This window comes from Caloenas nicobarica, chromosome 2 (genome assembly GCF_036013445.1).
Source record: "Caloenas nicobarica isolate bCalNic1 chromosome 2, bCalNic1.hap1, whole genome shotgun sequence".
Classification (NCBI taxonomy): domain Eukaryota; kingdom Metazoa; phylum Chordata; class Aves; order Columbiformes; family Columbidae; genus Caloenas; species Caloenas nicobarica.
In genome coordinates this window covers 152,013,284-152,039,323 of record NC_088246.1, presented here as the reverse complement: position 1 = coordinate 152,039,323, position 26,040 = coordinate 152,013,284, and the positions used below count along the sequence as shown (strand labels likewise).

General features: G+C 44.7%; 1 protein-coding gene across 1 annotated transcript; it reads left to right on the top strand.

Annotated features, from left to right (window-relative positions):
• Window positions 1-24,234, top strand: HAS2 (hyaluronan synthase 2). Its single transcript, XM_065628222.1, has 4 exons — window positions 1-579; window positions 13,759-14,385; window positions 19,254-19,355; window positions 21,423-24,234. Exons 2-4 carry the CDS (start codon window positions 13,759-13,761, stop codon window positions 22,350-22,352), a joined length of 1,659 nt encoding a protein of 552 aa, XP_065484294.1. The 5' UTR covers window positions 1-579; the 3' UTR covers window positions 22,353-24,234.
• Window positions 24,235-26,040: the final 1,806 nt, after the last annotated feature.

Below are 26,040 nucleotides of genomic sequence, written 5' to 3'. Positions count from 1 at the left end.
GAAAAGCAGCAGCAGGAAAGAAAAAGACGTCTGGAAAATATTACCCGTTTGCTGCTGCTGCTGCTGAGAAACCTCATTGAAACAGTTACTCGGTCAGCAAAGGCATCACCAAAGAGACTTTATCTTATACTATACATCTCTCAAACTTTCAGACGCTGCCTTGCAACTTCTCCAGGCTCCTGGCTAGCTGGGTTTGAAATAAGATCTTCAGCTTCGACCACGAGAAACTAACTCCTAATTTATTACTTCTAACTTTTTTAATTGTTATTGTTATTATTTGAAAAAGAAAAGAAAAATCCCGCAGCTTTGAGCTAGAAACTGAAGCAGAGAAAGACAAATACATATTAATTGTGAAAACACGTGGGAGAAAATGAGTAGGACTGAATAGCCTGAAGCGATTTTTTTTTTAAATCTTCATTTTTAATTATTTTTTATTTCTGAGCGTCTCAATAAGTCCATGAAAAGTGCGATTTGATCTTTTACCTCAAACTTGGAAACTGTTCAGCGGGAGCAACGGTACGTGAGACCACACAGCTGGCTGGAGGCCCTCTATGACCAAAGGACAGAAGGACAAGCAAGGTAGGTGATTCATGATTATGCTTCTGTCACCTCAAGAGCGAAAGACCCTCTTTTCCCATCCCCACTGTTCAAGGGAGGAAAGCTGAAACAGATCCCAAAAATACGAGTGGGGCTGAGGGAGGATCTTACCGGGTCTATGCTACACCTATTTGAGTAATGAATAGAACCGCAGTGAGGATGAATGAGGTTTTCAGCTTCGACCCCTCTTCCGTGTAATCCGTTTAAAATATTGCTGAACTTTACGATTTGCAAAAACAAACAAGTAAAGAATGAGACCCCCCAACCAAACCTAAAAATAAAATCAAGCAACAGGTTAGGCAGCCGCTCCCCTGAGCCCAGCGGAGGAGGCGAGAGCCGCTCACAGCCCCGGCTGCCTTCTCCCCGGCCGTCCCCTGCTTCTGCATCCAGAGCGGGAGGGGGAACGTGACAGCAGCGGAGGGAGGGATGGGCCTGCAGGGAGGAAGGCGAGGAGCCGGCCGGCGGGAGGAGGGCTCATGTCCCGCCTCGGAGGGGAGAAGCCGAGCGGATCGAGCTGCCCGGGCGCCGCGCGGAGCGGACAGGGCGGTTTCCCGGGGGAGGGACGGGAGAGGAGGGGTGCGGTGCTGCGGGGCGGGAGCTGCAGGGCTGCCCGCGAAATCCAGCGCTGCGCGCCTTGAGCCCGGCCCCGCCCCGTCGGGCAGCCCGCCGCACCCGCCGGCGAGACCCGGGCTGGCGGCGGGCGCCCGGCGGCTGCGGGGGCCGGCTGAAGGAGGGTCACACCGCGGGGCCGCCGCCGCGGGGGGCGAAGGCGGCTCCGGCGCAGCCTCGGACGCCCTCTGCCCGGCCGGCGTCGGGCGGGGAAGGCGCCGCCGCCCCGCTCCGCCCGGCTGCCCGCAGAGCTCCCGCTGCCCGCGCCGGCCTGGGCACAGCCCGCGCTCCGCCCTCCCCGTGACGTGGCAGCGCGGGGGATCCCCCTCGGCGCCCCGCCCACCCGCTGTGACGCAGCAGCCCCGCCCCATTGGCTGCGCGGCGGGCCGGGGATCCCCCGCACGAGCAGCCCCGCCCGGGCCGCCCGTCTGTGCTCCCCCGCGGGAGTCGGTGGTGCTGGGGGTGCTGGAAACCCCGCCGGTCCGTGTCCCCCATGGCCCTTCCCTGCGCCTGTGCCGTGTCAGTGGGACACGCCGAGACCCAGCTCTCCAGTGTCTTAGTGCCCTTCACCTTGTCTTGTCAGACTCCGCGGCGATGCTGGCAAAGAGGGATGAAAAAGACCTTGAGAGACAATTTACCCCGTTTCCCTGCCCCGAGAGAATCACACAGAGTGGTTTGCGTTGGAAGGGACCTTTGAAGGTCATCTAGTCCAACCTCCCCGCAGTGAGCAGGGACATCTTCAACCAGATCAGGTTGCTCAGAGCCCCATCCAGCCTGGCCTTGAATTTGGCATCTACCATCACTCTGGGCAACCCATTCCAGGTTTCATCACCCTCATCATAAAAAATTTCTTCTTTATATCTAGTTTAAATCTACTCTCTTTTAGTCTAAAACCATGACCCCTTGTCCTATTGCAACGGGCCCTGCTAAGAAGTTTGTCGCCATCTTTCTTTTAAGTGTCCTTTAAGTACTGAAAGGCTGCAATAAATATTTCCCTGTAGCCTTCTTTTCTCCAGTATGGTGATCTTCATCTTTCTGAAACTCATGGTATCTTTATCAGCATGGTGAGAACAAGAAGGGAAAAAGAGTACGCACTAGACCACTGCTGGTAGGTGTTGTCTAGACCTTTCTTCAGGGCATTCAATGACCCCACATCTCCCAAGGCCTAGCTCTGCATCATGGTCTCCCTCCTTATGGATCATCTTTCCATAGACACACACACGTTTTTTCTCCAGCAAACATTGCATGTAACGTGGGTGCATTGGGACTTGCTGAAGAGAATGGATAGGTCATTTCATTTGGGGGTGGTGGCAGTGAAATGTGTTCCCTTCCCCTGAAAAACTGCTCAAAATCCAACCCACATCAAGGTTAGAGGAGTTTGTCAATGTTGTAAATAAAGCCAGGATTTTGTTTCATGATAGTGAATCTTCCTTATCATACACACAAGTGCAGAAAAACCTGGGAAAAGCTTTCCCAGTGGGAAGAGAAGCTCTTCTGGATTCAGCAGTGTTTCCCATGCTAGTTTACTAGCAACAAACTCAGCAGTTCTTATTTACAGCGTGCAAGCAAATATGCTTTATTTTGTTGGTCTTCAAGTTTAGTGTATAAAGCAGCAAATTACTCCTCCATTCAGTGTGGTGGGACTTGACAAAGTCAAACAAGATGTGACTTGTGATTTATAAACAAATTGCAAGATAATAAGCTATGAACAACAAATAAATAATTATTTGCTAGAGTAAAGCACAGAGTAGTCAGTTTTGTGCCAAAAGCACCATGGACTTCATACCCAGCAACCATAAAATATTTCTAAACTAGATTTTTGTTTAACTGCAATCCAAAATGTCTGAATACAAATATGATTTACTTCTTGATTTATTTCCTAGAGCTTTTTTTTTTCCCCTTCTTTTGGTTAATTTATCAACTAGTGTATCACTGTCTATATTAGGGACAAATTCAACCAGCAGCTGTTAGTTACTCAAACCTGTAAGAGACTAAATTTGGGTGGTTTAGTGGGAAACATGCATTGAGCAGACAGGAGATTCTTGATTTGCTGATCAAAGTCTGCGAATGCAGATACAGTTCACCATCATTACTAATCCTGTTCTTCATTTTAAACCTAACCCCAGAGTTAATTTTAGTCTTATGTGAACCCTTTCCAGAAGATCAATGGCATGACAAAATCTGGAAGTGATAAATAACCAAAAGCACCAGATATGGTAACTCTGCTGTAGTAAAGATGTACAGATGTAACATAACTTTTCAGTTTCCTCTCTGCAGGCTGTAAAATAGAAGAGGGAGTCTGGACAGCTATTTTCTGCTTGTAATTAATGTGTACCTGGAATCATTTGTACTTCAAAGATAAATGATTTATTTGGCCGCCAAACTAAGGCTAATAAGGAATCTAAATATTGGTCGAAAAATTGTAAGGCTCAGATACAGTTTGTGTGCACACACAGACCATATGTGTATAAGGCCACATACAGCATGTGTCAGCCTGTGTGCATGCACGCACACATGCACTCAAACACACTCATGTCGTTCGAGCAGCTGCTATTACTCTCACAAGTAAGAAATGTTTTTTTTAAGACTTATAAAAGATTATACTCTTCTTTGGTTGTGTGCAAAACAGCCCTCGGTAGCTGCATGCACATACACCCACGTGTGTCAGCTTTTATGTTGCAGACCTCACTCATCCCAAGGATCACGCTGAGTAGGAGTTGTGTGTTTATTACAGACAAACCGCTACTGGCTCTACCTTCAGGTGAACATAGGCAAGGAAAATAGGAAGTGGTGTGTTTGAGGAAAACCAGTTGTATGGAACTGGAGAAGCGCTGGGGTCCCATATCACACCAGAAGAGAGTATCATTACACATATCAGTAACTGAAGCCTTATGAAGGGTTTTGTAGCTCTCCAAGAACCTCTTGTGTGGTGATGATTCCCATTTTACAGGTGAGAAAGCTGAGACAGAGAGAGGCAAATTCACTTACCTGAGGTCACCCAGCAGATGAACAGCAACACCAGGAACAAAATCCAAATTGTCTGAGTCCTGGTCCTCTCTTAGATTCCCTAATGTAAGAAATGCAGTAGTTAAGCAATGACCCATCTGACAGCCTTCATAAGGGAGATTAATCTGTATAATAAATGTCAAATGTATGTCTACATTTTTGTCATGAGTATCCCAGAAATAGTTTCACAGAGAAACTTTTTTTTTACACCTGTGCTACAGAACTGCAAGATAAGTTATCCACTGATTTCTCTCTTCAGCAAAATACTGAAGTGCACAGTTATCTTTAATGACATACTTACATGCTTTGCTGAATCCAAAGCCTCAGCACTGAGGTTCAGCGGACCATGACTAGTAGACATTCAAAAATTCAGCTTCTATACAGGCATGTGAAAATGAGACATTTTCAAAGGTGTCAGCTCAGCACTTCTGGTTGCACCAAAGATTTGCAGAGAAGTCTGATGTATGAATCTCGTACACGGGGTGGGTTTGTATTAGCATTTCAGTTTGAATCAGGAGTGTGTTGCCTTCCTTCAACCAAATTGCTTGGGTTTGTATTGCAAAGTGATCGCTGGGCACACTTATTGAATGAAATCAATTGCAAGATGTACCCCTGGAGTGTTCTTTTCAGACACTAATGAGTTTTTGGTGCATAGGGTCTGACTAAAATGAGATCTGAGTAAAACATGAGAATGGATGGAGGGTGGAAGTTAGGCCCTCAGCACCAGGCATTCCTTCTTACAGATCCATTCCTGTAGTATTGGACTGTTTGCTGACATGACTGTAGCCTGAGATGTATAGAGAGAGGCACAGCTCCTTTGAACCTTTAGAGGTGAATGAGACAAAATAAGCACACTTGTGATTGAACTTTTACTGCTGTCTCCTGGACAAATATTGACTTTTGCAGTGTAAGTTTTTTTAAAAAATGTGTTCAGATGTTTGGCGTTAATAAGCACTAATTCTTTCAAACAACCTTCCAAATTGTTACATTTTATGCATAAACTTCCTGTGTCTCTCTCTCTTGCTTTTTAAACTTTGGAGGGAAAGCTAGCCAGAAGTACTACACAGCAGTACGTTTGAGTGTTGTACATGAGAGACGACTTCTGAAACAGATGATGTAGTGAGCTGCATCGCATGTGTTGTGAGCAAGCCTAACTTCAGCTTGACCTCTGCCAGTCACTGGTTCCACATCCTGTGTGAGCAGCTGCAGGGGACAACTCGATCGCTTCCTTAGTCCTCGGGGCAGCTACACAATGGCTGGTGCACAATAAGTGAATGGACTGCAGATAATATTGATGTGTTCAGACACCAATATGCGTGAGTTTTCTGGATATGTATTTGACCCTATTCTCTTTATTGCTTTCTTCATGCATTAGTAACAAATCAAGCTTTTTTTTCTCTTTGCCTCCTGACTTTGCAAAGGGATGAACTATCTCCAGGTCCTGTTACTCTCAGTGATGCGTGAAATCTGAGTAATAACCACATGGGCAGACTGTGCTATATGATTTTGAAGTGTGGAAAAGTGGTGCTTTACCATGGAAGTCAGCAGTGATCTTTACTGAGTAAAGTCCAAATCAGGACAGATGAACGTGCTGAATTTCAGTCAAGTGTCTAGATCTTATTAAAGTTAGATCTATATACCATAACTACAGTTAAATGCTAGCATAAATATTTTTCAGAATAGAGAAAACTCAAGCATACCTCGTTATGTTCTTCTAATTTGAAATCCAAGGCATTAATTCAGAGAAAAAATTGTGATCTCTAGTGCTACAGAGTTAATAACCTAGTCATTGCATGTACCTTGTAGGTATTAGTCAACTCTTTGTTAACCTGAGATTTTTTATGAAAATAGTGTTAGAAGACTACAACTTTTAGTTACGCCAGTTGTTAACAGTAGAGCAACTTCTCCTTCATCATAGATGTGACCAAAAAAATACTCTTTGTGTGGCTTTATCAAGATGCCAAAAGACACAATGCCAAATAATTCACTAGGTGGACTCTGATGTCAAGTACATGCAAGGGTTCATTTCTTGGCCATGCTTTTCCATAGGAGCCTCCAAAGAGAGGCATGCATTGCCTCCTCCTGTACAGTTGCCACAAAACACATGCATACTTGGGACTGCTTGGTGTATCAAAACGTGTCACTGAATCAGCAACAACCTACATAACACTAGGATTTAGCATATGGCTTTCATATTTCATTTCTACTAGGTGGGCTGGTTCGCACTGACCAGGTCCATCCATGGAAATAAATGGTTGCAAGATCGTGACAACAAATTGCTCAGTAGTAGACTTTGAAGATGCTCTACATACACTCATCTATTGCATATAAACCTTGACCCTGTTTGCTGGAGGCTGTGTAAGGCTTGTACTGGATTCAGCACTATGGGGTTAGGTGAAGGTGCCAATAAAGGATTTAGGTGGCCAAACTGCAGAGTAGAATTAGCAATCCTGTCTCAGGCTTCCTGTGCAGTATATGGTAGACATAGGCACCTCCAAAAAGAGTCTGACACAGACAGTGCAATCTTATTGTCCCCTGGAAATGTCCTTCAGAGGTAATGCAAAGCAATGGACCCTTCAATTTCATTCAGTACTACATAGCTTTCACTCTTAAAAAAATAATAAGAAAGAAAGAGCATTGCAAGTAGTATCTTCCTCCTTCTACTTTACAGAACTGGTTAAAAAGCTGCTCAGAAAGCGCAAGATCCAGGTTTGACTCCAGAGACAGTGAGGTAACCCACCAACTCACCTTCTCAACAGGTGAGGAGCTCTGTCCCTCTCCTCACTCCAACACCTCTTCCCATGTAGCAGCAGTTCCATGTGTACACAGAAGTGACCTGCAATTATCTTTGTTGATCCAAGAATATGGACTGGCTACATGTCTTCCATGTGTTGAGCACGTCATCCCTAGCTCAGGTGTTGCTTTTTTTCTTTTTTTACATTCTACAGTGCCCATTTCCCAGGACACGCTTACTGGGTTAAATCCCTCAAGGAGTTTAAGATCCTTTAGGCTGAGAAATAAACATAACACTAAGATGTGCTGATCACACAAGGTGTCTACAGTACCCTCCATCTGTTAGTCAGCTGTTGAGTAGGTCTGCAGCGATGGCGACTTTGGGTATAAGCAACTACATTTTGCAGAAAAGCTATTGCTAACACTTAGAAAGAGTGTTTATCAATGAAACGACTGAAAAATAATTGTGCCTTTGAAAGTTAACGTGGGTGTTTGTCCTTCACCAAGGATTTGACACATATTGACTCAGCATGGTATTATTTTAGGCTTACACGGTTAAAACACAGATTTGTATGCTGGTTCTCTGATAATACTTGGGTTTAGCTTTGTGTGACAAGTTCAGGAAACTTCAGGAATGGATTTTAACTGATGTCTTATGAAGGATGTTCTTTTACATTTCACTGTGCTAGGCCAGGCTAGATACTCATAACAGCACTGTCTGACCTTGAAATATGTGATGCAGCTATTCCCTGCCCTCAGTCCTCTTATTTGACTCAGCAGTTCGTTTTTGGTCCCAGACTTGTATAAGCGTCATTTCCTTTTAAATTCTTGGCTCAATTATTGGAGAAGGGTGGAGAGCTTTTGGCTTCTTTGCCATTGTTTGGGCACGCTCAAGATGATAAAGATCAGTTCTGCTGGGCAAGTTATCAATAGCTCACGTGCTATAGCTTGAGAATATTGAGCAACTTTTTCCAGACTTACCCTGAGATTCAGTCAGTTAAAAGACTATACATAAAAGCCCCAATTGCACATATAAAGGGGAAAGTTTCTTTGATGAAAGCCAGGAATTTAGATCAAAACATAGTTTATTTTCCCAAGGTTGACAGTGAAAGGACAGAAAAAAAATGCTGTTTTATTAAGACCAGAAATCCATTTCTTGATCTTAAAAGACTGTAATTTTTTTTTTTTTTTTTGCGAGGGAAGGAAGCTGTGCTGTAATGACAAGATCAGAGAATTCATTTTTCTTCTTTTTTTTTTTTTTTTCCCCTTTTGTGCAGAAACACTTCATAGGAAGAGAAAAAGCAATAGTAAATTAATATAAAAGAAGCTTGGTAGAGTATATAGTCAGTCAAACGTAAACACCTCAGATCTTAATCTAAATCCTCTGAGCTCTACCCATACAAGTGGTCCACTGAATTCAGCCATATAATTCTTAATGTTAGCAGACTTTAGCCCCTACTCACTAATAGGAATTTTCTCTTTCTGGCAAGAGAAGAGAAATAGTGGACCCCAAATGGGAAAGTGGAGTACAACTGCCCCGTTAATGAAACATTTACCCTGATGTTTGTGACCTTCTGCATGCTTGAGGGATTAATAAACACACAGGCTGTCTGACTTCAAGGTAATCTAGAGGGTATCCATTACTTAATCTTTTTTCTAAAGTGAGTCTATTTTGGACACTGAGTTTTAATTCACCTACAGTGGTGGTGAGTGTAAACTATCTTTTATTAGGCTTCTCCATGACCCCTGTTGTGAAGGACTTTCAGACAGGCCAGAGCAGAGACGATCCCTTTTGCTGGTGGGTGATTACAACACCTGTCAGAGCCCAGCCATAAGTATTCAAGGAAGTCCTAGAGATAGGGTCCAATTTCTTTAACAGTGTCTCCAAATATACATTTAAGAGGCTTCCTCCTGTCTTGAAATTTAAGACTCTGAATAGCCAGTGGAAAAAAGCATAGTCTTCGTAACTTCAGACTTTATGATTGCATGGTTTATTTTTATTTTGTAAGTGATTCTGTGTTGACTTTTTTTTTTCCAAGCCTGTAACTTTTCAGACAGAAATATAATTGTTGACAGCTATGTTGCTGTAGCTTGGTAGTATTTTTTCAAGAAAGAGTTAAAGACACATATGATGTAAGAAAGTGCTGTTCCAACATCAGCTTTGGCCAACAGATGGTGGAACTGACATGATTGCAGACGAACAAGATGACAGCAGCAGGGAAAATATGAATGATAGTAGGAAAACACAAGTCCATTACTCTGAGAGCCCCTAATTCAGCAAAATATTAAAGCATGGGTTTGAGTTTCATTGATTCACAATGGGGTTGCTGGGTTGGCCTTAAGCAGATATTATCTGGTTTATGTTGTTAAGGTCAAATACATCAAGTGACATAAAACATTGTCATTCACTTTCCTGTAATTCTGAGAAAGCTGTTGCATAAAATGGTTAATTTGATTGTCAACAGAAAGCAGCTAGGCAACACTATATTCTGCCTGTCTGCCTGCCTACATGTTTGTCCGCCATTTGCCTCAAAAATACCAGAGGACCCTCCATGCCAGCCAGCTCCTCCATAACCCAAAGCTTAGGTTAGAAGATTTCACAGTCAGGTAACCTAAATACACAGAGTTGTCAGAGTCAACTGATGTACTAATGAATTTCTCAGTCCAGGGTGGAGTCTTGGCTCTCCTAAATTAGTGCATACTTTTGCCACAGACTTAATCTCAGTCAGGCTTTAGCGCTATATACACGTGGTCACACGTGCATGTATCTATGTACACAAATGTATGAATAATACATTTTTGCAATGGTATTGAGAAGACCTTTTAGAGCAGATGTCTGATTATATAAATATAAATTGCAAATATAGTCAGACATCTGTTTAAAAAATTATAAATACATTCAGACATCTGTTTTCACAGAATCACAGAATCACAGAATGTTAGGGATTGGAAGGGACCTCAAAAGATCATCTAGTCCAATCCCCCTGCCAGAGCAGGAAAACTTAGGTGAGGTTACACAGGAAGGCGTCCAGGCGGGTTTTGAATGTCTCCAGAGAAGGAGAATCCACAACCCCCCTGGGCAGCCTGTTCCAGTGTTCCGTCACCCTCACTGAGAAGAAGTTTCTTCTCACATTTAAGTGGAACCTCTTGTGTTCCAGCTTGGACCCATTACCCCTTGTCTTACTGTTGGTTGTCACCGAGAAGAGCCTAGCTCCATCCTCGTGACACCCACCCTTTATATATTTATAAACATTAATGAGGTCACCCCTCAGTCTCCTCTTCTCCAAGCTAAAGAGACCCAGCTCCCTCAGCCTTTCCTCATAAGGGAGATGCTCCACTCCCTTAATCATCTTTGTGGCCCTGCGCTGGACTCTCTCCAGCAGTTCCCTGTCCTTCTTGAACTGAGGGGCCCAGAACTGGACACAATATTCCAGATGAGGTCTCACCAGGGCAGAGTAGAGGGGAAGGAGAACCTCTCTGGACCTACTAACCACCCCCCTTCTAATACACCCCAGGATGCCATTGGCCTTCTTGGCCACAAGGGCACAGTGCTGGCTCATGGTCATCCTGCTGTCCACCAGGACCCCCAGGTCCCTTTCCCCTACACTGCTCTCTAATAGGTCATTCCCCAACCTGTACTGGAACCTGGGGTTGTTCCTGCCCAGATGCAAGACTCTACATTTCCCCTTGTTATATTTCATTAAATTTTTCCCCGCCCAACTCTCTAGCCTGTCCAGGTCTCGCTGGATGGCAGCACAGCCCTCTGGCGTGTCAGCCACTCCTCCCAGCTTGGTGTCATCAGCAAACTTGCTGATAGTACACTCAATTCCCTCATCCAAGTCATTGATGAATATATTGAACAGTATTGGTCCCAGAACTGACCCTTGAGGCACTCCACTAGATACAGGCCTCCAACCAGACTCCGCCCCATTGATCACAACTCTCTGGCTTCTCTCCTTCAGCCAGTTTGCAGTCCACCTCACTACCCGATCATCCAGTCCACTCTTCCTCAGTTTTGCCATGAGGATGCTGTGGGAGACGGTGTCAAATGCTTTGCTGAAGTCGAGGTAGACCACATCCACTGCTCTGCCATCATCAATCCACCTTGTTACGTCTTCATAAAAGGCTATGAGGTTGGTCAAACACGACTTCCCCTTGGTGAAGCCATGTTGACTGTCCCTGATGACCCTCTTATCCTTGATATGTCTTAAGATGGCACCAAGGATAAGGTGTTCCATCACTTTCCCAGGGATGGAGGTGAGGCTGACCGGTCTATAGTTGCCCGGGTCCTCCTTCTTGCCCTTTTTGAAGACCGGAGTGATATTTGCTTTCCTCCAGTCCTCAGGCACCTCTCCCGTTTCCCAAGACTTGGCAAAGATGATGGAGAGCGGTCCAGCAATGACTTCAGCCAGCTCCCTCAGCACCCTCGGGTGCATCCCATCTGGACCCATGGATTTATGGATGTCCAGATTGCTTAATTGCTCCCTAACCCAGTCCTCATCAACTGAGGCAGACTCCTCCATTGCCCTGCCTTCCTCTGGGGCCTCAGGGGTACGGGGCTCCTCAGGACAGCCTCCGGCAGAGTAGACAGAGACAAAGAAGGCATTCAGTAATTCTGCCTTCTCTGTATCTTCTGTCACCAGGGCACCCACCCCGTTCATCAGTGGGCCTACATTGCCTCTGGTGTTAGTTTTATCTGCCATGTATTTGAAGAACCTCTTCCTGTTGTCCTTGACCCCTCTCGCCAGGTTTAACTCTAAGGAGGCCTTAGCTTTCCTAGTTGCCTCCCTACATCCTCTGACAACAGCCTTATATTCTTCCCAAGTGGCCAGCCCCTCCTTCCATGATTTGTAAACCCTCCTCTTCCACTTGAGTTTGCCCAGCAGTTCCCTGTTTAACCACGCAGGTCTCCTGGCTCCCTTCCTTGACTTCCTGCGCATCGGGATGCACTGATCTTGAGCTTGGTAGAAGCAGTCCCTGAAAGTTAACCAACTATCTTGGGCGCCTTTACCCTCAAGCAGCCTTGCCCACGGGATTTCCTCCAGCAACTGTTTGAAAAGGCCAAAGTCGGCCCTGCTGAAGTCCAGGGTTGCAATTCTGCTCGGTATTCTGCTCCCACCACAGGAGATTCTGAACTCCACCATCTCATGGTCACTGCAACCAAGGCAGCCCCCCACCTTTACTGCTTCGACCAGACCCTCCTTGTTAGCGAGGACGAGATCCAGCAGCGCACCTCTTCTAGTCGGCTCCTCCACCATTTGCATCAGAAAGTTATCGTCAATGCACTGGAGGAACCTCCTAGACTGAGGCTGGCTGGCTGAGTAGTCCTTCCAGCAAACATCAGGGTAGTTAAAATCCCCCATAACAACCAGAGCCTGTGACTGTGAGGCCACGCTCAGCTGCCCGTAGAAGGCCTCATCAACTTCCTCACCCTGATCTGGTGGCCTGTAATAGACACCCACAACAGTGTCACCCCTGCCAGCCTGCCCCTTAATTCTCACCCACAGACTCTCAACTCGCTCCTCAACCGCACCTGGACAGTACTCTATACATTGCAGTTGCTCTCTCACATAAAGAGCAACTCCACCACCACGCTTGGCTGGCCTGTCTTTCCTGAAAAGGGCATAGCCATCCATGACCACATTCCAGTCATGTGAGCTGTCCCACCATGTCTCTGTAATTGCCACCAGATCATAATCTCCTGACCGAACGCAGGTTTCTAACTCCTCCTGCTTATTCCCCATGCTGCGCGCATTGGTGTACAGGCACTTCAGGGAGCGAGCCGAGTACACCGATTTCACCCTAGGGGCCTGGGGGGCCTCCCAGTCTTTATTGATTCCAGTGTGCTGCCCCACTGATGCAGGCCCAGCTACAACCCCATCCCCCTTCAAATCTAGTTTAAAGCCCTGCAAATGAGCCCTGCTAATTCCTGTCCCAGCATCTTTTTACCCCTGTGGGATAAACCTTTCCCACATATCACTGACCAGACTGGTGTCTTATAAAACCAGCCGTTATCAAAGAACCCAAAGCCCTGCCTGTAGCACCAGTCCCGAAGCCAATCATTTACGGACTCAATTTTTCTATTCCGTCCCACATCATCATCCGAAAATGGAAGGAGGGAAGAGAAGATAACTTGAGCCCCAGACTCTTTCACCATTTGTCCCAAGGCCTTGAAGTCTCTCTTCATTCCCCTCAGACTACGGGATGCCGCTTCCTCCCCATCTGTCTGAAAGATCAGTAGGGGGTAATAGTCCGTTGGGCGCACCAGTTTGGGGAGCGCCCTGGCGATGTCCCTGATCCGAGCTCCAGTTTTAAGAATGTCTTTCCAATATTCTTGCAAACACAACTAAGAGACAGAAGCAATTCAGGGTGGGATGCAGTCATGACATGGATGGGGGATGAGGAGGGACTGCCCAGACATTCAGCTGTTCTGCTTGCCTGTGACCATGTGAAGTGAATGGTGACCCAAAAGCCCCTTCTCCAGTTCTCCCAGGGTAGTATGACAGAGCATCTGATTCAGCAAGCCCAGGCTGCCAAAATAAGATCCTGACACAAACACCTTCTGTGAGGATATTACAAGTAGTAGAAAACATCCCTGATACATTAAGGTGTCTTTAAATCTTACTTTACACAAAGGAAGTGCTGCAAAGAGATGCTGAATTGAGCAAGGTGATGCAGTAAGTCTGTGAGACAGCCAGAAGCACTGGGTGTATCTGTTGATGCTGAGTTCTATGTTGAAGCCATGCACACCCCTTACGAGGTCTTATATCAGCAAGTGGTGGCTCTGCTAATATTTTCCATGCTTCTTTGCAGATGCATTGTGAGAGGTTTATATGTATCCTGAGAATACTTGGAACCACGCTCTTTGGGGTGTCCCTCCTGCTGGGAATCACCGCTGCTTACATTGTGGGCTATCAGTTCATCCAAACAGACAACTACTACTTCTCCTTTGGACTCTATGGTGCTATCCTGGCATCACATCTTATCATCCAAAGCCTGTTTGCCTACCTAGAGCACAGGAAAATGAAGCGGTCACTAGAGACTCCAATCAAGCTGAACAAAACAGTTGCCCTTTGTATTGCTGCCTATCAAGAGGATCCTGACTACTTAAGAAAATGTTTACTTTCTGTGAAAAGATTGACCTACCCTGGAATTAAAGTTGTTATGGTCATTGATGGGAACTCAGAAGATGACGTTTACATGATGGACATTTTTACTGAAATCATGGGTAGGGACAAATCTGCCACTTATATCTGGAGTAATAACTTCCACGACAAAGGTCCGGGTGAGACGGACGAGTCTCACAGAGAGAGCATGCAACATGTATCTCAGCTGGTCCTGTCCAACAAAAGTGTTTGCATCATGCAGAAATGGGGTGGAAAAAGAGAAGTAATGTACACAGCATTCAAAGCACTGGGGAGAAGCGTGGATTATGTACAGGTAGGTATTAGAGCACCAGGTCAGTGCCAATTCAAACACGTTTTGAAAGAAAGCAGCTTTTGTATATTTTGTGCAGCATGTTAGAGGCCATCCTAGTCCCTGATGAACACAGTGCTCCTTTCAGTCTGTTTGGAAACAGCTTGACCGTTAAAAGCTTATTTTGCTACTTTTTAAAATGGTCAGCCTATCTGTGAATATGTTAAATCTGTGCACCAGCTACTGGAGAAATCTGAAATCCTTCCTCAGACTTCAGTACTGCCCCCTCACCCAAATGGTTTTGCTTCAGACAAAGCCAGTGGCCTCCTGAAGACCCCTTCTCTGCTCCGGTAGGACAAGATCTCAGCAAGGTTTTATTTTGTGAGGTTGTTAGCAGCCCCAATGTAAGCAGACAGGCAGGTATTTAGTGGCACTAGGGAATACCTCAGAGCAGTGGTGGAGTCTGTAAAAAAGATGGGGATATTTTAAAGCCTTCGAAAGCTGTGCAGAGTATTCAATCAAAAGGTCAATGTGCAGCCTGAAAGATTTCTTCAGCTAAAGCTTGAAGGAGCTTTTGCTTCATCACTTACAGCTGTATTACCTCACTCACCGCGACTTGGCCTTTAAAGCCCTTATGACACTATTCACTTAAAAATGAATTAGGCTGGGTCCTCTCTCCCTGTTTCCAAAGCAGCAGAGACACATTTCTTTCCAGCTGCCTTGGATCCCGTGAAAGATTTTCTATGTTTCTGCCTTACACATGGAAGCACTCCTCCCTCCTGCAAACAACCCTGCCGACTGTGGGAAGGGGAAGAGGTCACACGTGGAGGAAAGCGAGTGGGATCAGGGTCTCTGGCTGGACGCTGAGGATCGTTCCTTATCAGTCGAGGCCAGCAAGGCTGATTTGATTAATCCCACTGAATAGAACGATTTAGTTAATAGACTCATAGAACAGTTTGGGTTGGAAGTGACCTTCAAAGGTCATCTAGTCCAACCCTCCAGGTTGCAGTTGCAGGGACATCTGCAACCAGGTCAGGTTGCTCAGAGCCCCGTCCAGCCTGGCCTTGAATGTCTCCCGGGATGGGGCATCTGCCACCTCTCAGGGCAACCTGTTCTAGGGTTTTACCACCCTCATTGTAAAAAATTTTTTCCTCATGTCTAGCCTGAATCTCCCCTCATTTAGTTTAAAACCATTACCCCTCGTCCTATACAACAGGCCTTGCTAAAATGTCTGTCCCTATCTTTCTTATAGGCCCCTTTTAAGTACTGAAAGACTCCAATAAGGTGTCCCCTTATGAGATCATTTTCTTAATATGAGATGATCTTCTTAATTAAGTACCATCAGCCCTTCCTACCTTCTCCTGACCTCAGAGCATCCAGTGGTCTCCTTCAGTGGAGCGGCAGCTCCCTGTGAGATGCTCTTTTCTGGCTTAGGGCAGCTGTGTGGCTGAGCCAGATATGTTTGTGGGGTCCATGCATGGCCTTGTGCTGGGGTGTGCGTGCACGTTCTGCATGGCCCAGTGTCCATGGGCACAGTGTCCGAGCGATACGAAGAGGCTGCCAGTAGCTGGGGTGAGAGCAGCGAGTCCTCTGCACACAGGAAGGGCAGAAAACGACGTGTGCTGGGAACTGCTCTTGTATTGGATCTGGGAGAGTAAGGCAAAGATTGAAAACCCATCCCCTACCACTTCCAAAACTGAGACTGATTCATTCGCTGAAAACAATGGGCTTAAGCTCTCCATTGTCTGCACTTTGGTTCTTTGCTATGATGGACTAAGATGGGGCAAAAATGCTGATTTTCTCTATTAGCATGGTTTTATAATCACTTTGCTTAGAAGTATCAGATTGCAGAGAGAGAAGGCAGAGAGGAAATAGATTCATTGCAACTTTCCTCCCTCAGTCCGGCCCTTGCATTTGTTCAGGGAAGCTGGAAAAAGTGTTTCAACAGTCATAGCATAAACTGAGAAAATGGAAGAGATTTTTCTGATCTTTCAGTCAATTTACACTCCTGACCTGGCTCTTAAGTCCTGATGAATGTGTCAAGGACTGTAATGCAGCTGCAAGCTGCCACCAAAGGCTGCACTAATGATTGATGCCACAGTCACATGTGTATTAGAAATGCAGCACCTTGGTGGCCTTGGCTACTACACAGTCATGAAGCAATGCAGCCGAACTGTGGCTCTGGTTTATGAATGAATGAAAGATGAGATTTTCCAAATGTTTTTTTCAGGGTACCCTGGGTAAACTACTTTAAACAGGGCCAACATTTTAAGGGCTGAACAATCTACATCAATGATCAAGCACTTTAAGAAGTCGACCAGTCAGCACCATTGCCCACCCTTGAAACTGTGGGCCTCAAGGTTCTTAAAAGACACCTTGGGGTTATAGACAGGCAATCATAAGCAGTCAGAACAATGCAGATAATAAGCTGTTGCTTATTGGTGGCATCTCATTAAATACCTGAAACTGTCGTGAAGGCTTATTTCCATCCTGGAGGAGGTTAGGAGGGTGCAAGCAAGCAGGTAGAGAAATTAAACTGGCAGACATCAGTGTGGAGCTGGCTGGAGCAGCCAGGGTACAATTCATCTTGACTTGATGGAGGTACCTGTGTGAACAGTCCAACACAGCCTGAACTTCTCAGAGCAGCTTGGATAAGCCACCACTGGTTACATCACAAGTATCTGACCAGCTCACTTAGGGTCTATGACCCAAGGCAATAATTTCTAGGTCACTCAGCCCTTATGAGAAAAGATGGCAAATCGACTCTTGGGCTGTGCTGGACCACCTCTGTCTGGGCAGACCTTGGTGTGTTTTATTTGGGTTCTTAAGTGCCTGTCTTTCTCTGGGCATGTCCTCTTTTCACCTGCAAAAACCTCGTCTAGATGGAAAATAATGGCTTCTCAGGTTTGCCCCAGAAACCTAGACATGTTCAATGCGACGACATGCCCAGAACACATGCTGGAAATTTGTAAATAAACCCAGTGTTTTTGGTATTCCTCATCTCATATTAGCAGATCTTTTTTGCTGTAGATAAATGCATATAGACAAAATGTATCAAGTGACAGGCACCAAAGGGAAAGAGGGGCTGGGGAGGGAGCTGATCCCAGCCCACCACTCATGGTTATAAGAAATGAGTTGAGTGTTGCTGCCTGAGCCCTGGGTACTCAGCAAACTACAGATTCCCCCTGCAAAACACTCAACAACAGGTCTGCCCAGGAAGCCCCAGACAGAAATACAGGCATCCTTTCGCCTCTTCAGAAGAATTGTTTTTCTTCCTTTCTATCACCGCTGTCACTGATGACATCTTCCCACCAAAGCTGGAGGGACCCTTTGGCCAGGATACAGAGCTGCTCCTCAGGAGTCCTCCTCTGAGGAGAGCTGCTGGATGCATCAAGTTAGCAGGAGCTAGAGATGCTTGTGGATTTTCTCCTCATGGAAATATGAGACTTTCCACTGGCTTTCTCCTCTCATCCCCCTCCAAGCAAGTGTCGGGAGGAGCAGACACTCAGCTGCATCCCAAGATACGCAGCCCAACTATCCTGGGCCACCTCCCCTCTGAAACTGGGTCCATAGCAGAGCCCCAAAATGCTCACCTCACCCTTCACAGACTAGACATGAAGGTTTTTGCTCCCCTGGAGCAAGGGGGCTTAAGCTGAGTTGAAAGGCTGGATGAAAGGACACCAAAATTAGGATACACAATATGAAGCCTTACCAGAATGTGACTTTATAGGTTATTCATGCAGAGCTACTGACTTTTGCCCCTCCTGTCCCCATCTGAGATCACAGGAATTCAGTGTGGGTTTAAAGTGGAAGCAGTATGAGGGTTTGTAGAGCAGGATCCAGCCGGCCAGGAGGGTGTTTCTGGGACAGCCTCCCCTGCTACAGTTTCTGGGCGTCTGTGAAATGAGTTCATACATGATGGGGGCACCGCTTTTAGCACCAGCTGTGACAAGGAGACACCCACTTGTTTTAAACAGGCTGCAGCCCGTGTCATTCGCCTCCGAGCAAACGAAAGTGATGCCAGCTGCCTCGGCCAGCCTGTCTGAGCCCTCCTCCCACTCTCCGGGGGAAAGCTAGTTCCTAATGTACACAGTGTTTAGTTGACTAGGAGTGTTTGTGTGGCTGAAACGCCTTGTGTGTGTCATCTATTTCTGCCCTGGTCTTGTGGAATGCTGCACTTCGGGACTCACTCCTACTGGCCTTACGCATTTTTTATAAGAATGCCGGAGGAAAATAGCCAATAATTTCTATATATCAAATGTCAAATCCCCGCACTAATAATAACACGCCACACATCTAAAATTATAAATGAGTTTGTTCTGGAATTCAAAATACATATCTTACATGAATTGCTAAAGCCTTCTGTGAGTGAAAGAGCTATTAGGTTCCTTCCCAGACTCCTAGCTGACTTTTTCTTTTTCTTTTTTATAACAAGTGTCTGGAATTTAACTTCTCACTCCTTCCCTCATATGGCAGTGAGAAGCATTTGACCACGGTGCTCCAACCATGCAGCCGACGCAGAGAAACCCTATGTCAGGGCTCAGCAGGAATCTGCCACATACCCACAAACATCGTCTTGCTCTGCAGTGCCCCATCTCTGAGAGCATATCTCTTATTCAGAGGAGCCAGCCCAGTGTGCCAGTAAAACAAATAGAGCTAATACAGAAGAGAGGATTGTTTGTGTGCACAGCACTAACAAGTGCTCTGTTTTGTTCAGCACTGCTCCTTGCTGCCTGATACAATTGGCCTTTAACAGAAGTATCAATGCAGACTCCAAAGTGAGATTTAATTACATTCAGGAGAATATGCATATAGAGTTCCTACAGTCAGATTATTTTCTTCTCTAGTGTACTCCTTAGCTTATTTTTGTTCTTGTTTTTTCTTACTTGTAGGTCTGTGATTCAGACACCATGCTTGATCCAGCCTCATCAGTGGAGATGGTAAAGGTTTTAGAAGAAGATCCAATGGTTGGAGGAGTTGGAGGTGATGTGCAGGTGAGTACGATGATTTTCAGACTAGCAGAGGAGTTGCAGCAACTACTGGCACCATAAGAGATTTTCCTGACTGGAATGGCTTTGTATATACTGTGATACCATTATAGAGGCTCTTATAAAACCTTAACCTTTCTATCTGTTAAACAGAAACCCTTATTCTGAGACATGAGCACAGTATGGTTTTAACACCCGTAGAAAGCAAACAGATATTATTCTCCCCCACACAAGTGACAAGTGGGGCACTGGCATTTTCAGGACTGTTTTGGCATCTTTGAGTCTCTGGGTATAACTGCTTGCTCAGGGCACCAAAGAAAAGCTACAGGAGAGCACTAAACTGAGAACAGGTCTCCCAAAGCCAAGTCCAGCACACCAAGCACTTCAATTATGTTATTACTGGCAGCAAAGATTGTCGGGAGTAAAAGCCTTTTTGCAATGCGGTGCACTATGCATTCTGTGTGTTGTTGGGTTTCCTCTGCACCCCTGTCAGGCAGGACAATGGAAAGCCTCCAAGTCAGCCCAGCTCCACTTTTGCTAGGATTTACACCGTTGTGGAGTTTGGCTGACAACTACAGCAAAAGGCTGTTCGTTCCTTCTGATACAATTCCTTCTGTGACAATTTATATAGAAAAATGCATATGAATATTTCAACTGGCCTTGGGATTGGTCCCTTGTACTCAGCTGGGCTTTTATGTGAGACAAAAGAGAAAGGGCCATCTATATGGGCAAGCACTTACTAATGAACGCCCCAGTAGTCAGAAGTATTTCAGGCATGTGGCTCTTAACTCCAGAAATTGAGATTCCCACAGAAGCTTGAATATCTTTGCAGCTGTGGGCTCACCATGAACCAGGCATCACACTCACCCTAAACTTGTGAAGATGCCAGACACATGTGAGTCCATCTGGAATGGGACAGTATGAGCTCAACTATGACAGTGAAGAAGGTTCATAAGTATCTGCAGAGAAAGAGAAGGATGTGTCCTCTGGGAGGAAAGGTGGCAAAATGAAGGATCTGGGATTTTTTTTTCTTAATTCACTTTCCAGCATACACCCAAAACATTTGAGTTAGACTTGAGCCTATCGCTGAGCCCTGCTGCTTCTAAAATGCTCTGGAATTAGGTTGAAACAGAGAAAAGTTTGGCCTTTGGCCTTCAAACCTGACAGAAGTCAGGGCCATTGGAGCAAACCACCTTTTTTTTTTCTAGTTGCAGAATACTGCTTTCCAGTTGTAGAAGGCCACAGTTTCCCCTGAAAATCCCCCCACTGAGAAGAAATGGATGCAGAGCTGGCACAGCCACCCTGCTACACACTTCTTTGCCACATTCACCAGCACGAGGTGTGTGCTGAGAACATGGATGTGGAAACATGGACTTGAGTATCTTCATGCACTCATGCCTCCATTGACTATTCAGACTTCTAGAATATGGCTATGTTGTATTTTAAGTGTAGGCTTGAGCTTCAGGTGAGCTTTGGAGCATGCAGAAGAGAATGACTGACACCTTTAAACAGGCCAAAGCATGATGCTACTGGAGTATCACAACAGGTCTTGAGGCAACATAATATGGCTGGTACTGCGAAGACAAATCAGAACAGGTTGTTCTTCAGAGGGCCTAATGTCAGATAGGGGGACATAGTTCAGGGTCAAACCTCTAGAGCAAGCCTTATGATACCAAAAATGTAAGCCAAAGACCTACAAGAAAGAAGGAGGAGGCCACATTTGGGATTCTACCGTCTCCTCTCAAGAGAGGCTGAGGCCAGCAGGTCCTTAACTGGGGATGAAGGGGAAGGAAGAATGAGCCAGAAAAGAAGTTGGTGGAGGAGAGGAAAGTTTGCTAGGAAAAAGTGAATGTTTTGGTAGAATAGACTTTTAAAGACTTCATCTCATCCTTCCTGTCAATGTCCTGGACTGTACAGGTAACTCCTGGATTTGTCATGAGTTGGACACAGGAGCAAGGTTCCCCGTATATTTTAGCTAATGGTGCTCTAGTTTCTGCAAATTCCTTATTGATCTAATGTGTGTATTTTCTTTCTCAAGAGCCCATCTAAAATGAAAACTTCTTGTATTTTCAGATTTTGAACAAATATGATTCCTGGATATCCTTTCTGAGCAGCGTGAGATACTGGATGGCATTTAACATAGAAAGAGCCTGTCAGTCCTATTTCGGCTGTGTACAGTGCATCAGCGGACCTCTGGGAATGTACAGAAACTCTTTACTCCATGAATTCGTGGAAGATTGGTACAATCAAGAATTTATGGGCTCCCAGTGCAGCTTTGGAGATGACAGACATCTAACTAACAGAGTGCTAAGTCTGGGCTATGCAACAAAATACACAGCTAGATCCAAGTGCCTTACTGAAACACCGATAGAGTATCTCAGGTGGCTGAATCAGCAGACCCGCTGGAGTAAATCGTACTTTAGAGAGTGGCTTTATAATGCGATGTGGTTCCACAAGCATCATTTGTGGATGACCTATGAAGCTGTAATCACTGGATTCTTTCCTTTCTTCCTTATCGCCACTGTCATTCAGCTCTTCTACAGGGGAAAAATCTGGAACATCCTCCTCTTCTTGCTGACAGTTCAGTTAGTGGGCCTGATAAAGTCTTCCTTTGCCAGCTTCCTTAGGGGCAACGTTGTCATGGTTTTCATGTCACTCTACTCAGTGTTGTACATGTCAAGTTTACTGCCAGCAAAGATGTTTGCAATTGCCACGATAAACAAAGCAGGGTGGGGCACATCAGGAAGAAAAACCATTGTAGTTAATTTTATAGGACTCATTCCAGTCTCCATTTGGTTTACAATCCTCCTAGGTGGCGTAATTTTCACTATCTACAAGGAATCAAAAAAGCCATTTTCTGAGTCAACACAGACAGTTCTCATCATTGGCACAATACTCTATGCATGTTACTGGGTTATGCTTTTGACTTTGTACTTTGCTCTTATCAACAAATGTGGCAGGCGGAAGAAAGAGCCACACTTTGACATGGTGCTAGATGTATGATGTTTCCTTGGGAAGTTACCCAGAGAGTTGTAAAGCAACCCAACGACCTTGTAGTATCTGTGGCATCAGACGAATGTTGCCAAGGGAAATGGATCATTGCTGCTGGGAATAGGACCTTTATATTCCTCTGGGTTCATTTTCATCCTGCCAAAGCAAGAAAAAAAAAACAATAAGAAAAGATTTTTTTTTTTTTTTTAAATTTTATTTTTTTGTATCGCCAAGGGGGGGCAAACACAAACCACACAGTTTCGACCTGTTCGCAAGAAAATGGGAGAACTTCTATGTTTATGCACTTTTTTAATGTGCATATGCCTGTCAGTGTTACGTTCTATATACCTCACTGATCATGCTTATGTGTGTGGACAGGAATGAAAAGAGTTTGGAGAATCAAGAAAAGGATCTTACAACCCCTTGCAACCTAATTTATGAACTTCTCTTTTTTATAGTTCTGTTTATAGGAAGGGTCTTTTTTGTTAGGCTGCCAAATGTAATGCCAAAGGTAAATTTAAGAGGCCATTGGCTGAGCTGTATTTTTATATTATTGTATTATTTGTGTGTGTGTATTTTTAAACCAACTTTTTTTGTTAAATCACATATTTTATATTTTACTATCTGCCAAAAAAAGCTGCCTCCTGAACATTTTGTTCTTTAGTCTTTTTAAACATATTTGGAAAAAAAAATCCTACTTCCTCCCCCCAAAATTGTACTGAATTGATATTGTTCACTCCAGAAAGAATAAAAAAAACCTCTCTGCATTTTTGCAACTGATGAATGGTTATTTCTGTGAAAAAATGTTTAAATGTGCTCTTTGAAGACATTTATTAGGAAAGGCCCAACACTGTCAGTTTTTGAATACAAGCACATTTGTGCATAAAAAAAGGCCAAAGGGGTAGACATGTGCAATTTGGGGTTTTGTTTTGGATAACATTGTAAAAGGGAAATTTGCTTCTCTGCTGACAGCATAATATCCCTGGCATGCGCAATAGCCATAAGGCAAGGCAGGCCTTGATGCCATTGGAAAAGACATCGCTATAGGAAAGCTCCCACTGATTTTTCATGGGACCTGAGGAGTCAAAAACTTCTGATCTGGAGAAATATTGGACACTCAAAACTACTATTGACTTTACTGATGGTCATAGGTGTTCACAATCTGCTAGTATCAAGCAGATAGTTCAGATTTTTGAGTTTAAAAAAATACATGGAAGGAAAGCTTATCAACACATTGAAACAGTGGGTGTCTTACTATAAAACATCTGCAGTGCCTTTCACAGAGTTTGAAGAAAATGCAAACATCAGCTCTGCAATTCAGTATAATACAGACCCCAGTACTGAGCCCAATAATTTGTGTTTGACTGAAGCATATCTACCAGAAATTAAGCCAATTTTTTATCAGAAACATCAAGTCTTAGCAAATCCATCACTTTCTTGGTGCCTAATAATCAGTCCTGGACATTTATTTTGGACCATGGTTTTGAGAAATAATATTCAGGACTAAATTCTGCAATCCTTCACCAGCCAAAGGAATGTGGCATTGAGCCCCATTATACTTTATAAAGAGCAACAGAAAGCCAGCTGCATACAGACACATGCCCTTTTTAGATTCTGGTATTAAAAGCACTGTGGTAAAGCAGAAATCAACATATGATGCTTAAAGAACTTAGAAGCATTTTCAGCTTCTCTTTTTTTATGCAGACATGAATAGATTCTGCTGTAGAATGAACTGCACACACACTACCTTATTTGTCTGATTATCTTGAGGTACATGATTGCTTGAAAGTCATACTAATGTGTTAATGATTGGAGAGTTGATTCATGTTGATTACAAAATAGAACAGTATTAAAATTTTAAAAAAAGCAAAAGAAACAATAAAAAAAACTTGACTATGCCTTTTAACTATTTATGATGTAAGTTAAAGCTTGGGTTAACATTCAAATGTCAAATAAATCCTCTCATTCTATAAAAAGATTGAATTAATTGCCTGTATTTATTCTAGCAATTATTCAATGTACTTCCAATATAGGTTGTATAGTATAATTGTTACTTTCATAAATAAAATATTTTTGATAAGATTATGACTAATTCATGGTATTTCTGATCAACAGTTCTGCTTTGAAGCCACAAATCTGCACAGTTTGAAGTATATTGTTATACTGTCCCCAGCCAGATTTCCACGTTGCCACGGCGTAACAGAGCAGTTGGAGGAGGCAGGACAGGTCCCTGCTGTGAGAGGCAGCTCAGGAATCGGGAACCACAGGACCCTGGGTGCTGGTACCCAGCGCCCTGATGGCGCAGTGTATGGGCAGTGCTCAGAGTCTCTGCCTGCCTCTGCCAGCAGCCGCTAAATGAGTTCGATCAAACCACTTCCTTCCCTTTTTCCTCAGATTCCTGATTTGTAAAACAGGAATGGCAATCCAGCCTCCTTTTGGGAAGTGCTTTGAAGTTTATGGCCAAAGCACTTTACATCAGAGCTGATATTTTCCAGCCCTCCTGTCCACTGGAAGTTGCTATCCTCCATAGCTGGGGAAGCAGAGGAGAATATGTACCTGGCCTTCTACTGCTCCTCATTACTGCAGTTTCTCAAACCCACATTGCCCTGGCACAGGTAAAGTACATAAATGTATTTTATCATAGAATCATTTTGGTTGGAAAAGACCTTTAAGATCATCGAGTCTAACCATTAACCGAATACTGTCAAGTCCACCACTTTAATCATGTACCGAAGAACCTCATCTCTGCGTCTTTTAAACACCTCCAGGGATGGTGACTTAACCACTTCCCTGGGCAGCCTGTTCCACTGCTTGACAATGCTTTTTCCTAATATCCAATCTAAATCTCCCATATCACTAAGGGTGACAGGTAGCAGCCACTCGCAGAGGGATAGAGTGAGCAGGGGGCAAAGTGACATGTCACACATCTCTCAGACCATGACAGGCTCGTCACAGCTCAGTTACTTAGGTGACAGCTTCTCAGCACTCCATGCTTGTTACTCTGTGTCTGGATACTGTCCCCAAATTTGAGTTTCCCAGTACAAGGAAATCATTGATAAACTGGGGTAAGTTCAGCGCAGGGCCAGCATGATGGGTTGGGCTGGAGCAGAGAGGCTGAGAGACTTGGGCCAGGTTAGCAGGAGAAGGAATGATTTTAGGGGGAGGACACCTAAGGTCACCTCTAATACCTATAGGGAGGTCATCAAAAAGATGACTGAGAGAGTTAGGGTTGTTCAGCAGGGAGAAGGCTCCGAGGAGACCTTATTGCAGCCTTTCAGTACTTAAAAGGGGCCTATAAAAGAAAGATGGGGACAAACTTTTTAGAAGGGCGTGTTACGATAGGACAAGGGGTCATGGTTTTAAACTAGAAGAGGGGAGATTCAGGCTAGACATGAAGAAGAAATTTATTACAATGAGGGTGGTAAAATAGTGGCCCAGGTTGCCCAGAGAGGTGGTGGATGCCCCATCCCTGGAGACATTCAAGGCCAGGCTGGACGGGGCTCCGAGCAACCTGATCTAGTTGAAGATGTCCCTGCTCATTGCAGGGGGGTTGGACTAGATGAGCTTTGAATGTCTCTTCTAACCCAAACTATTCTATGAGTCTATGATTCTATGGAGCCAGGCTTTTCATAGTGCTGCTTGATGGGAAGATGAAAGACTCCAGGTTTAAGTTAAAAGGGTTCGATCTGCGTATAAATAG

Excerpts from the sequence above, each read along its gene's own strand:
- HAS2 (XM_065628222.1), top strand. The coding sequence starts at position 13,759 with ATGCATTGTGAGAGGTTTATATGTATCCTGAGAATACTTGGAACCACG. Across the intron at positions 14,386-19,253 it reads GAAGCGTGGATTATGTACAG|GTCTGTGATTCAGACACCAT; the intron begins GTAGGTATTAGA and ends TCTTACTTGTAG. Across the intron at positions 19,356-21,422 it reads GAGTTGGAGGTGATGTGCAG|ATTTTGAACAAATATGATTC; the intron begins GTGAGTACGATG and ends TTGTATTTTCAG.